Raw genomic sequence first — 15056 nt, forward strand, 5'->3', positions numbered from 1 at the left:
TTGCTTTAAGAGAATTGTATTCTTTGGCTAACTACTAAAAGATAACACATTTTGGGGGGAGATTATGAACTACTAGGGTCACAGGAATGTGTGTAATTGCACAGAGAAGATTGAAATTATGAGCTATACTACAGTCCCAGGTGAGACAACCTCCAAAGTGGGGGCCATTTCCATAAGGTGCTATATTTTTAGTGCTCACCATCCCATATCATTTACTACAATATATTTTATCTTTTCAAGTAGAAACATAGCTCCTTAAGAAAAAAGACTTTTAGATTGCTCCATAGTTTCTCCTGTTTCAATGACTTGTAAGTAGGTGTTGTAAAATTTTTTTTTACATAATTTGATTTTGATGACCTATTTGCTCAAATGCTAAGGGGATATTTTTCTTTTCAGAATGTAATTAGAATTTGGCAAGTAATTTTTCCTGATGATATGAATATAATCTAGAGTTATCTGCAGAACTGATTAACAAATATCTTATACATTCAAAAGGTGAAAAATGTTTTCCTAAATTCATAGTTTGACCACAAGAGAGAACATGTAGATTGCTATATTAGCCCAAATAGAATCGATCCTTTCCTCCCAATCTCTGAATGCAGGCCCCACCCAGTATTTATGCAAAACAGTATGGGGTAAAGTGGAGGGGGCCAAATATGGCATATATGTGGGCCAATGTGGTATGATTAAACAATTGAAAATTATGTTATATAACTTAATCCTTAACTTTTACATACCTGATTTTCTAAGTCAGCCTTTTTTTGTTTGTTTAATTCAAGTGTATCTTCAAGTTTGGCTAACTTATCTTGCACTTCTTTAAGGGCTGCTTGTTTCTTTCTAAGACCATCCATGGCAATTTTAAGTTCCCCTTCAGCCGCAGCCAGCTTGATCTTTTTGGGGGCAACAACTTTTGCCACCCTAAAAAAGCAACAGAAATAATTGAAATATGTATTTTACATTTTATAATGCATCTTTACACTCAAATATACATTTCTAGTTTCCATAATACTAATTAAAAACTGATAATACAATTGGTTTTTCTAACATGACACCAAGCATCAATAAACAATTTATGAAAAGGAAAGCACCAGATCATAAAATATAGGGAAAGCATTATAGACTTCTAAAATGGAAGCTAAACAGCATGTATTTTCAAGCTGACTTCTCCTTCTTCAAGATAAAATGCTAAACTATTTCTACACATGCCATTACCAAAATATTTACTTTAATTTCCTATATGTATTGGTATACAAAATAAGAATGGGAGAGGAATTTGCTTATTACTCAACCTGAAATATCATCATGGCTGTGGACAGTGACATTAGTTAATCAAGGAAGGAATAGTACTGATAAGTGCTAGCATTTTTTCTTCTTTGCTCATGGACTGCATCCTTATTAAACTCAGTCTGCCATTTTACAAATGTAAGCTGTCAGTCAAATGAGAACCTGGTTGAGAAAGCAAGCTGCATCATGCCCAGTTTCTGCACCACTATTTTATCATAATTTCAAGTGCATAGTGGGTTAGGAAAGCAACTTTGCTTGTTAAGGATAGAATGTGACATGTTTTATTTATTTTTAATTATCAATAAAATATTTTTCATGGATATTTTCAAGATCATGGAGGTTTTTTTTTTAAAAAAACTGAAAGGAATTTTGGAAACAAGTAATCTAGTCCAATTCTCTCATTTTCCAGTTGAGCTGGTTAGGGGGCAAGGGGTGAAGGAGAAAAACTGAAAAGCAGATCCTAGATCCGTTGTTACATTCAACCCACACATTCATTGTTGTTGAGTATATCACAAGTTATTCCAAGAAATTTTACTATTATCATGAAGTAAACTATCATTATCTTCTTCCCCACCCCCACCTATTGTAAATTTTTTAAATGAATGAACCAGTAAACCTGCATACAGCAGCAGTTAAACAAAATAACTATTAGATGCAATTATATTGAGCAACATAAACAAGAATAGATATGTGGCTTCAAAATGCCATGTACAATAAGTTCAGCATGCTTCAAAGATGGCCAAGGAAGCCAGTTCATACTGAAATAGAAATAAGGAGTAAGGAAGAAGTTCTCTATAAGGAATTAGCATAAGGAAAATTAAGGACTTCAAAATATCTGAAGCCTCAAAGAAAATGAAGAGATTCAATAAGGACTTTCTAAGGAAGGCCTATTCTTTGATAGTCTATATTTTTGCTTTTTTGGATAAATGACTTTAAGAGTTCTTGCTATCTTTTGTTGATATGTTTCTCAACATAGTGACCAAAATATTTCTCAATGTTGTAACCAAAAATATTTTTACATATATTCTGTATGTGTTGCACTACTTATGCTTGTATTCGCTATTTAAACTTGTTCTCTATTAAAATCATGAGATATTAGACACAGAAGACACTCTCATGAGCCTAAGATATTTATAACATTTAACATCTTAATCAATATGTAATAAAAAAGGCTTAGAAGTAACACATGAAAATCAGTTTCCAGAGCAAGACTTACTTATCATAGGAATCCATTGCTATCACCCATTTGCACAGACCTTCTGCTGCCGTGGAAGCATTTCTAATCTTTTCTGGAACAAAGTCAGGATTTGGCAGATAATTTTTCCTGATGATATTCATATATGCTGGAGGTATATTGTCCTTGTCATATTCATGAAGTGACTGCAGAAATCTAATGTCACCAAGCAATCTTTTAGCTGGCCCCCAGAAATCCTCTATTTTTTTCCCTGAGCCTGACGGATCAGGAATTTTATCTGCTTTGATCCCTTTCAAGATACATATAGCTTCCATAACAATCTTGACACCAGCAGGTGGACTCTTCATGGATTTTACCACAGTAATATCCTTTAAATAAAAACATCCCAATTACTAATAAAGAATAGTCTGTTTAAAACTATCTGTAACTTTCTTGTTTTGAGATTACGTAAAAATGGACTGTGCTTCTTGCCCCATAATCTGAAATAAAAATTAGTTTTAAATTGTCTACTTACTTTTAAATCCTATCTTCCTTTCTACATTTGCCCTACAAACAGATTTCTTTAGCTACTCTGCCTTTTGCCCAATAAAATTTAGCCCTAATTAAATCTAAGGCTAGTGATGTGAATTTCTATTCCACAGCATTAGCCTATAAATAAAAGTCTTTGGCCTGGCCACTAAGATAGTGTTGCATAGGAAGATTTGAGTCCTGATCCAAATTCCTACTTCACGTATCTCTATATAAGCTTTTAAATCAAAACATCCATGAAAATTTATTTGACAATTATTGCAAATTATCAGATATGGATATCAACTAATGTACTGAGATCTATACTGAGGACCTGTTACTGTCTTAACAAACCAGATTCTTGTGATTCAGTATCAGGTATCATAATTAGCATTTAAGATAAGGGAAGACAATTTAGGGACTGAGGAGTAGGATGGAATGGTCACTTGAGAGACAGAAGGAATCAGACAAAAATGGCAAGGATTCTCAATGAGAGAACATGTTTGAATACCTATGGAATAGGAAGAGAAATGAAACTTTGGAAGGGTCAATAGGAAAACTAAACCAAGAAGAAATAGAAGTCACACTAATGGCTGAATTTAGAGTGAGTAAACTAATAGTAGATGATAAAGGGGATAGAATGATCCAACCCAAGCCACAGCCCTGAAACCATAACACTGCTTTACTTTCATGATTTGGTTTGTGTGTCTGAGGGTGACTAGGTCGGATTATAGAAGGAAAGTAGGTCTTCAGAAAATGGCAACAACTTTTTCAAATAATATTTTTTCCCAAATATAAGTCATTTTATTCAAACTTCTGGTTTGAATATATCAGAGTGAATCATACCAATATTTGGACTATGTATTATATAAGTAGTATACTCATTCTGAGACCATAATCTATGGAACATTGATAGCTTTGCCAAGAATTTCTCACCTATTTTTTCTTTATCAAATAATAATCTTGTTACTGATCCTATCTTAGAGAATGAGGGAAATTTTATTATTACCCCTAACCTCTGATTTTTACTCATTCAATTATGGTAGAAGGCTCAAAATCAGACTCAGAAAAAGACCTGGGCATAAAAAACAGAAGTTTCATCTTTATTTCCTTCTAGCTCTTAAATTTCAAATTCTGCTTTTCTCATTATTACTTTTTTAAATTGAGGAATTAATAGCTAAAAGTATTAAAAAGAAGAAGTCCAAATCTTGTTTCCTTTGGAATGTGGGAGGGTTGTGTGGTATCAATCCAGAAGTTATGATTTTATGCTCCAAGTTATAACTAAGAGGAGAATATGCTTCCCTGCCATCCCTTTCTGCCCCTTCTTCTTGAATCTGATCAGAGTGGAGCCCTTACTCTTGGTAAGGAATCTATAATTCAAAACCAGGGAAAGGAGGAGCCTTGCCTTACTCCAAGAGAGAGGCTAAGAGCAAAACTTAGAAAGTAGGATACTTGGGTCCCCTCTTTGCCAGGAGAACTCACTGAACTCCTCTCTATGACTCTACTGCTGATTAGAACAAGAGCAGGCAGGCAAGGAAATCTCTCTAATCACTCAGCCTCCAACTAATCATTAAAATACTTTAAATCTATAAATGTGGCAAATTGTAAAGTCAGGCCTGGTCAGAGAACTGTCTAGTTAAAGCCCTGGCTTCCTTTAGAGGTGGATTGTGACAAAATAGTAAGCAGAGTAGATGTAAACCCAACATAGAATTCAATCAGATAAAACAGTTTGAAATAGCAACAACATCCCCAAACATTATTCTTAATACTAAGTCTATATTATGGAAAGAAGAAAATTTCACATCATCAACAAGCCCTGATTTACTCATTCAACTTTGATAGAAAGGTCAAAAATCAGAAAAGCAGAAAAAGACTTGCACATAGAAGCTTGCTCTTATTATCCTCTAGCTCTCAAATTCCAGATGCTGCCTTCCTGGTCTTGAGTAGAAACAAAAGTCTTAAGTGGAAGAAAGACAAAAGCTGGAAGTACAAATAAATAAAAGGCAATGGAACAAGGCCTGAAATACATGGAAGAAAAGGCAGGCATCTGTACAGGTTCTCACAAATTTGAGTGACAGGACCATTGGTTAGGGAGAAAGTGTTTCACAAGTGAAGTTGATAATCTCACAAAGGAAACTCAGAGTTGTAAGAACCCAAGAGGAATCAGTGGGTGGTGGAAACAAAACTAAAGATGAGGTAAGTTCCTTCTTGTAGAATATAAGCCCCTTGAGGGCAAGGATTAATTAAGTTTTTTTTTTTTGTCTTTGTATCTTTTGTGGCTAGTACAGTGCCTGGAACATAGTAGATGTTTAGTAAATGCTTGTCTAATTAATATATATATATATATATATATATATATATACCCCTTCTGCTTTGGTAAATGCTTTCTCTCTCTGTCTCTCTCTGTCTCTCTGTCTCTCTGTCTCTCTGTCTCTCTGTCTCTCTCACACACACACACACACACACACACACATGATCCCTCCTCTCCTAAAGCAACGGCTGCTGGGAGAGTCAGGAACAGGTTCATGATAATAGTTCAAAACAGAAACACAGAGCAATGGCAGAATCAGTAATACAGCATGACTATAAATTTTAATGAAAGTAGTTAATAGTTTACTAACTTCAAATATTGTTTGTTTTAAACTGAAATATGTTCAAAGAAGAAACTTAGAAGTATAAACAAAATGAAGATATCCAAGAACCAGCCAAACTTCAGGGAAACGAATGTTATTTTTTCTGATATGAAGATTAGTTTTCCCAATGGTAAATGCATACATATTGCATCATTAGTCTTACCTGGGCTGTAAGAGTGTCAAGGGCAGATAGAGCTGATTCTAAAATTGGCAAGGCTTCTGCTAGATCAGCATCGCATTCATCCTTGATTGCTTTTGCAGCCATAGCTTGCTCATTTGCTACAGCTTCATCAGCTTTCACGATTTTTTCAGTTTTGGCAACTTCTATGGACTCTTTTTCAATGATTACCATCATCTCATCAACTTTCTTACTAGCCACTTTTAACTGAGGCTGCAGAGCTTCCAATTCAAACTGCATTGTGGCTACTTGTGATGCAGCGGAGTCCAGTTTCTCTAATCCAACCTCATATCGTTTTTTCATTTTCATTACTTCACTGAAAGCAACCAGAAGAAACATGGGGCAGTTATGCTATGAGATTTCTGCAGATGCCATTCATCAAAGCCACTGTGAATGTATGTTCATGAAATAGTTCCATCACCCTTGAGTTTATGTCTTTTGTAATATCACAGGATCACATATTTGGAGCTAGCCAGTAAGTCCTCTTCCCTCATTTTATATATGTGGAACCTGAAGTCAAGAGAGTCAAGTGATTTTTCCATGATCACAGAGACTGAAGAAAGATCCAAACCCATGTCATTATGACTTCAAGTCTAGCACTCTCCATAGTGCTTCTCTTGTAGCAGCTGTCTTTTTCAAGGTGGCACATGATAGGCAATCTTCAAGATTTTCACAAATATTTACATAGTTGTTTTTCAAAGAGGAAATTATTTCCCCTGACCTTGTTTTCAGTCCTTCCATCCCTCCTTCAGATTTGTTCCTTCTAAACCTATTTTTTTTTCTTTTCAGGACTTCCACCCAAAACCAAGCTCCATCTTAACTTTCCACTCTTCATGGTTTGGAGCCGTTTGATAAAGCATTGACTTTTACTCTTGCCTCATTCCATTGTCTCTCACTCTCTTGTCTCTTCATTCTCTCACTATTCAGCTCTACTTGTTATTCTATTTAAAGTCATGTCTATAGGGCTTGTCATATCTTAGATCTCACCATCATCTCAAAATAGACCATGCTCATGATCTTGAAGTTTAAAAAACAACTCTTAAACATAATATCCTGCCCTTCTCTTCCCCCAAGTAACTCACTTCTAAATATATTATTTTTGAATAATGAAATAAATAAATTATTTCAAAATAATTACCATATTTATTCAACTTTGCATCTAACTCATCTAATAATTCTTTTCTTTAAAATCCTTATCTTCTGTCTTAGAATTGATATTGGCTTCAAGGCAGAAGAGAAGAGGCCAGGTAATTGGGTTTAAGTGACTTGCTCAGAGTCACACAGCTAGGAAGTTCCTGAGGCCACAGTTGTACCTAGGACCTCTCATGTCTAGGCCTGAGTTTATCTACTGAGCTATCTAGCTGCTCCTCACCTAACAATTAAAAAAAATTTAAATCAAAGCATATGAGAGAAGCCATGTGTAGAATGAGGTCAAATATCACATAATAACCTATGAGCTAAAAATAATCATTTTCAGTAAATTTATATTTATAGCTCGACTGATAGACAAATATATAAATGCCAGTTAAGATTATTTAACAAAGTGAAATTTCATTCTTACTTCCTTTTCTTTTCCAGTAAAACTTTGAAAGTAGAAATTAATTCAAGATAAGAAGTAGGAGTCACATAGTTGTGCCTTTGAAGTTCAGTATGGAAGGAACGAGATAAATCAATAGTGGATGTATGGAAGCTTTTACACATATCGATACAGCCATCTCGTGTTTCATCTGACATTTCAATATCTTGTAAGAAGCGTGAAGCAACTGCTTGTAGTGCATCTTCAGGCCATGTCTAAATTTAAGATAAACAATTTAGTATTTCATTTAACTTAAGAAAATCTTAAAATTCTCAATAATTTCCTTCCATGAGAAAAATAATTTTATTTGAATTAATAACAAGTTCCTGAATGTAGTTATACATGAATTTTTACTGAAAATCTAAATAAAAATATATCAATAAAATCAGTGATAACTTTATGAATAAACCTGTGCCTATTTTGATTGAAAACCTAAATGTAAGTTTACCTGACTTAGGAGAATTACTATTACTCAGTTTTTTCTTTATATGTAAGAATAAATATGTCCTTTTTATTGAATGACTAGGTCCATATGAGTCCACCACTTAGGAAAAAAAACTTTGGAAACTCATTTGTACCTAATATTTGGGGAAATTCCTAATGGAATTAATGGAAAGGATACTGAATAAAAAAAGAATTGAACTGAAACTTGGTTTTATCAGGAAGCAATAGTGGGAGCAGAACATACCATAGGATAGGCACCCAGTGAGAGATTGCTATTCATGGAAAACATAGCTATAATATATAGAGAATAAAAAGAATGGAACAAAAAAGAAATATGTGCTTTTTTGGCCATTTTTTGGCACTGGTTTTTCTGTTTCTATCTCTTAGGCCTGGGCCATTGCCATTCTATTTCTCATTTTATGTATAAGAAAACATTAGTGTTTGAAGTTATCAGTTACAAAAGTTCTACATAACTGTAAATCTACAACAACAACAAAAAAAGAGTCAAGGTTCCTAGAAAACATCTTTTCTTCTCCTTGTGCCTGATTCTCTCCTCTGGTCAAGAGCTCAATGAGTTAAAGCATCAGCATCCCTAATATGTACATAGCCTTCTATCAGCCAGGATTTAGAGTTATCTAAATCCATAGTCTGTGCTTAATCTCTGTATGACTTCTTATCCATTATGTGACCATCTTATATCCATGATTAGAAATTAAAGCAACAATGATGGTAGTGCAGAGAAAATGCATTAAAGCCAACTCCTCTGTTTAGGGAATCCAGGAAAAGAGATTTTGCAACTTCAATGGTAACTAGCTGGCATGGTAGCTAGAAAACTGGATTTAGAATTAAGAAGACCTATGTTCAAATATGATCTAAAATACTTTTATTAGTTGTGTGACCCTAATCAAATCATTTAACCTCTGCCTGACTCAGTTTCTTCATATGTCAAATGAGGATAATATATAACATCTGCAATATGTAATAAACACATATATGATGGATATATAATATATAATAATTAGTGTTTGCATCTCAAGGTTGTTGAGGACAAAATGAGATATTTATAAAGCACTTTGCAAACCTTAAAATGCTATATAAAAGCTAGTTGTTATTATTTGACCTCAGATTTAGAGTCATAAGGTGCCTTAGAGGTTCTCTAATATATTATATGCAGGATTTGGGCCTGGATGGAATTTTCCATATTAAAGAATTACAGAAAAAGTAAGCTGGATATTCTGTAGCTACTTAAAATACATATAATTATTTATTGTATATTATTGGTCCATAGTTGATTGTTATCTGCTTTATAACAGCTTGTTTTGTACTGAAAAAAGATTGATTGAATCTGCTGTTATTGTTATAACAATACCACAACGAATATAGAAAATTGGAAGTGGAGAGATGTGGAACAATTAATTATATTCCCAAGGGCATAAGTACAAGAAACAGTACCAAGTTTTTGAGTGTTGATAAAATCATGAAACTAAGAAGATTAAGATTAAGAATAGGCTTAATGAGATTATTTAGGAATTAAAGATTTGTATTCCCTAGCTTTACACATAGACATACCCAATAGAAAATGTTCTTCATTTTGCTGCCTTGGAAAATTAACCAATTGAGATAAAAGGAAGAATTAGGAAAAATATTTCTGCATACTTATAATCACTTAATTTTCATTAATATAACAAATTTTATGATTAAAGAGGGATTAATGGATAATTTGCTTATTATCTTGATTTCTCAAAGGAGAATCTGAGAAAATATTTTTTACTTTTGACTTCCCAATAAGGACATATTGCTAAAATAGCTTTTATATGACAGGAAAATAAAATATGAAGACTGAACTCCCACAGCTGAACATGCAAATTCAAAATGTAGAAGACAATACCTGAAACCAATCAATGGTGCAACAGTTAACAAGAGCTGGAAATTTTCTTAGACGATTACGAAATGCATCTCCAATTGGACTCATGGCCAGGACCACATGGAGTTGATCTCGACAGCGATCAATGAACATGTTAAATAGAGCTATGGGGCTACCATCTGTTTGTTTTGTTCTATCCCTCTGGCGATCTATCAGACGCATTTTTTCACATATTTCTTGCTTTTCATCTACTGCAAAAAGATTTGGAACTTCTCCTGCATTTAGCAAGTTGTTAATATCTTCCAGAAATGATTCCCTTTTAATCTGGGTATCTGTAAATAAGAAAACACCCTGCATCTCTCCTTCAGAGGATTTCCTTAAGATGAGTTTTAAATCTTCACGCCATTCATAAGAACCATAGCTTTTGGATATTTCAACCTGGAAAAGTGTATAATCAGCCATATGGGCAGCTAGTCGGGTGACTGACTGTCTACCACTGCCTCCAACACCAACCAGAAGAGCATGACTTCGAGGCTGTTTAAGGATCCTGGAAATTCTGCTTATATGTTCTATGGCAAATCGAAACAATACAAGCTGCATAGTTTTTTTAGTCATAGTATTGTATTCATCCAGATGACCTTCAACCACAACTCGCAGACCATCTACATCACTAATTTCTCTGTAGTTCATGTCTTCCCTTCTAGGATCATGGAAATCACAAAACATTAAACTGCGTAAGTCATCTTCTTCCACTACTCCATCTTCGTTGAAGTCCAAAGCTTTAAAAAGTTGATGAAAATTTTCATTCATGTATTCTTGCATCATTTCTTCGATATAACCCACAAGCCAACCTCTATCTGTATTATCTAGTAGACGATCATAATATACTCTAAGTACCTAAATAATAAAAAAGAAAATATTCAATGGCAAAAGCTATTATTTTTATTGTTACTTAAATAAAGTTAATCTATAGAAAAGATCATGGAAATAATTCAAGAAAATTCTCTTAGGTTTAAATGAACATTTCCCAACTAGATTTCTATTTAAACTCCTCTTTGTGGTTTGGGAGTGACCGTGAGTTCCTTAAGGTTATTTCAGCAGCATACAAATTCTAGTAGGTTTTACCAAGCTATAGAAAAGCTAGTATAGGCTTAATCAAACTTTTGTTTGCCATTCAGGGGCCAGATTAATATAAGTGTGGAAAATCTGGCTCATAGTCAGAAGGCTGACCTCTAGGTGATTAGTTTTTTGATTAAGGATTTCTTTGGTGGTAAAGGAGATTACTAATCACATTGATAAAATTATAGACCTCCAAAATGCTAATATGACATTAAATTTAAAGTATTCACAAAGAAACATCCTTAAGTACTCACTGATTCTCTCATTTGTTCAATATATAAAATTTGAGAGTTTATATTCATAAATACCAAAAGAGAATAATTATTTTCTTAACTAATATACAGGTAGAATTCTAAGGGCTCTTAGAGAGCATTTAAATGGAAAGACTTCCCTTTTAGAGACTTGAAAATTGAGGACTAGGGAAGGTAAGCAGTATGCCCCAAACTTGTTGAAAGTAGAACCTAATATCTCTTGACAATCCTATAGCATAATACAACTTCCTGAATCAGGGGTTCAGACTTTGAAGAAATTCTTAAAAATTGAAATAATATTTGTAAATGTTTATTAATCACTTATATCCATGCAATTATGGGCAATGGCGTAGTCTGTAAGTACTGTCGGGTTCCACTAGAGTTTATTGGTTTAGTCCTTCAGCGTAAATACAAGTATATACAAAGTAGTTGATTCAAGGTAATTTGGAAGGGAAAGCACTGGAAGTTGGAGAGATAAGGAAAGGCTTCATATTGAAGATGGTCTCTGAGTTGTATTCATCTTAAAGGAAGAAGATCCTATGAAGTAGAAATAAGAAGAATGTGCATTAAAGGCAAAGAGTACAGCAGGGAGATGGGAAATATACTTTTGTGATTAAGGAAAACAATATAAAGGCCAGCCTCACTAGATCACAGAGTATGGAAGGAATAGTATGCACCATTGGGGGCTGGAATGATAGATTGGAACCAGTTCATGTGGAAAATGGAGAATTATATGTGAGGAATAGTAAGTGGGCCAGTATAACTGGATCATAGAATATATAGAAGGGAGAAATATAGCTAGAAGAAGATAAGAGGCAAGATAATTACTGCTACTAAATTATGCTAAGAAAGCAGGACCTTTATAATGCAAGGAACTTGGATCAATATCCTATGAGTAGAATAAGAGAAAGGTAGGTCAGATGTTTATAAAAATTCCCTGACAGTCATTCAGTCTGTTGACACACATTTATTAAATACCTATTATGCTCCAGGCACTCTATTAGTTATTGTAAATACAAAGAAAGTGAAAAATAGACCCTACCTTGAAGACATTTATTTTTTCATGGAAGAGGAAATGTGTAAGCAATTAGGTATACACATGATATATACATAGTGGACTGAAGATAATCTGAGAGGAAAAAACCATTAGCATCCACTGGGGGTACAGAAGGGGTAGACAGAGAAAGGCCTCCTGCAGAAGATGGATTTTGAGCTGAGTAATACTCAAGGCAGGGAAGCTAAGAGATGTAGGTCAAAGGGCAAAGAATCCCAGGCATAAAGTAAAGCTAGAGAGAAGGACCAATTAGGTTACTGGAATCTGAAACTTGGATTTTTTTAAAAGGCAATAATATTAAATAAAATAATAATAAATTATTTTTACATTGTAATTGGGGGAAATAAATATAAAAAATAAAAATGGAAGAGCTTTTCTTTTAAAAAAGAAAACAGTTTAAGTAATAAAGGATAAAGGCTTGAAATAAGATTATAACTGTGAATGGAGAGAAAGGGGGTGGATGTATGAGAGATATGAAGGTAAAAATGACAAGATTTAGCAATCAAATGAATATGTGGGGGTAAGTGAAGAAGACTAGAAGATGACAAAGAGATTTTGAATCTGAGAGCCTTGGAGGATGGAAGTGTCCTCAACAGTAATAAGAAATTTTAGAAGAGGGGAAAGTTTCTGGGGAAAGGTAATGAATTCTTTTTTGGACATGTTGAACTGGAAAAGTCTGTGGACATCTATTTTGATATAAGCATAGGGCAGTTGGTAGTACATGACTATAGTTCAGAAGAAAGCCCAGGATAGATATATAGGTTTGGAAATCATCTGCTTAGTGATGATAATTGAACCCAGAGGAGCTGATGAGATCAGTGAATGAGATAGCATAGAACTAAAAGAGCAGTGGACTCCATACCTAGGCCTTTTGGAGTCAACCATGAATAGAGAATATGATGTGAATGAAGAATCAACAGAAGAGGCTGAGCAAGAATAATAGACCGAGGAGAGGTGTTTAATAGTTGTTAAAACCAGTAAAGAAGTAAAAAAAGATGAGGATTGAGAAAAAGTTATTATATTAGATTTGACAATTAAGAGATTACTAGAACCTGGATGCCTTTCTCATGCTCTTCTTGGACTCCTTTTCTCTAGAAAGGGAAATCAGGAGTACATGATCCACCCTGTTTCCTTGGTTTCTCTCATATGTCTTTGACTATAGCTGCTAAAATGTCATAAAGATAAGGTATGTTGCATGACAAAAGTATTCTACCACCAAATGTTGCTGAACCTTCTGAGGTGATTTCTTAGAAGACTTTTAATAGAAGAAAGTATATGACTGAAAATATTTAACAATTTTACCTAGTCCCAGTCTTTTATGTCTTCACCAAAAAATGTTCAATATGAAAAATATACTCAAACAACAGTTTTTTATCTACATAGCACTAACCACTGGATTAAATGCACTGGTTAACTCTTTTGGAATCATAAACCTATAGTCTAAATATCACTTAAATGGGAAATAAAAAGTTGCAAGAATTTAAGTCCAAAAAAAATCTTGCCTCAATTTCCTAAAAAAATCTAAAAACTGTTTAATAAAATCATAATAGCTAATTCAAATTATTAAAATGTACAAGTAGGAAACATTTCTAAATAAAATTAAGCTTAAACTATACTGTCTATTTAATTTCTCACTTTGCAATGATTATAATATTAATTCAAAAATATTTATTTAAATTTACTATGACCTAAGGAAATATGCTGATATTAAAAAAAGGAATAAAATGACATTTTTACCCTCATGGAGCTTACAAATTCCCTGCTCTGAGATATCTATAAAGGCAATTCTTCATTGTTTTCAAGATTTTGTAATCTCCTCTACAGATTTCCTAAGCTTGCTCTTTGTTTTGTCCAGCTACTCTTTCCCAAGTGCCATTTCTAATTCTTTGCATAATATATTGAGAACTAGAGTGTGAGGGTTCAAGTGGGGTGGGCGTTCCTTTCTTTATTCTACTAAAAACAGATCATCCAATAAAAATATCAACCTATTTGTTGCATTGTACAGTTCTTTGTTGTCCTTGGTCCAGTGTCATGCATGCATACTCTTTGGATAATGTGGCTCAATGAGCATTAAATGAGAATGAATGAAAATCTAACACACTGCAAATCTCATAGTAATGTATAAATGTGTTATTACTATTTCACTCTCCAAGTATTCTGTGAATTTTTTACTTCTGCTGCTTTTTGTGATTTCAAAAGGAAAAAGTGCTCATAATTTATCACCATCATTCTCAGTAAAATTTGATGAATTATTTTGTCTTCTAATATTGTGTTGTCCTAGGCCTCCATCTCTTATGGCTGGACAAGAACACCATGTATTTGCTAGCTAAGCTTATATCTGGGCTCTCTATCCTCTTTGGTGGGTAACTTAACAATGATTAAATCTTTTATTTTGGTATATAGCTTGACTTTTTAAAATATCTGAGTTTCATCATCAATGACTCATTTGGATAAGGTCAAAGAAAAGTTTTTGTTTCATGATGTCATAATTTGATATTGATTTTAACCTTCACTCTTTTAGTGAATTGGTTTGACAGTAACATAGGTAGTAGCCAATTCTAATACAACCATTTACTTCTCATTTATTGAGAGGCACTTTCATTATTTTGAATCTTGTGTGGACAGTCAACTAGTTGATCAAATAAAATAATGCTTATTCCCTTCCTTTCTGTTGTCATGGCCAAAGTCTTACAGTACTTTACTGTAAGAAAGAATTCAAGGTATATAGACTCTAGGATTCTGAGTAGTTTACAAACCTTTGAACTCTTGTTTCTCAAATCTGTGCCATATTTTCCAGTATATGTATTTTTGTCACCCTCTCTTATACCAAAATTTTTTTAATCGAAATAACCAACTATCAAATTATAAGTCGATTTGTTTTAGAGGACTTGGCAAAATCATGTAAAATATAACTTTATCCTTAGTAGATATTGCTACCTAAGTTGCAATTA

At 33.6% G+C, this 15056-nt stretch overlaps 1 protein-coding gene across 1 annotated transcript in view; it reads right to left on the reverse strand.

The window, feature by feature from the left end:
* The window catches only part of DNAH7 (dynein axonemal heavy chain 7), a 303845-nt gene that overhangs the window by 129771 nt on the left and 159018 nt on the right, over positions 1–15056 (reverse strand). Inside the window, exons 40-44 of the mRNA XM_007494538.3 lie at positions 9706–10578; positions 7359–7588; positions 5783–6113; positions 2501–2847; positions 738–918 (exon numbers count right to left, since the gene is read on the reverse strand). Coding sequence (XP_007494600.1) covers positions 738–918; positions 2501–2847; positions 5783–6113; positions 7359–7588; positions 9706–10578 — 1962 coding nt within the window. The remainder of the gene's footprint in view (positions 1–737; positions 919–2500; positions 2848–5782; positions 6114–7358; positions 7589–9705; positions 10579–15056) is intronic.

The sequence above is a fragment of the Monodelphis domestica genome, chromosome 4, assembly GCF_027887165.1.
Source record: "Monodelphis domestica isolate mMonDom1 chromosome 4, mMonDom1.pri, whole genome shotgun sequence".
Classification (NCBI taxonomy): Eukaryota; Metazoa; Chordata; class Mammalia; order Didelphimorphia; family Didelphidae; genus Monodelphis; species Monodelphis domestica.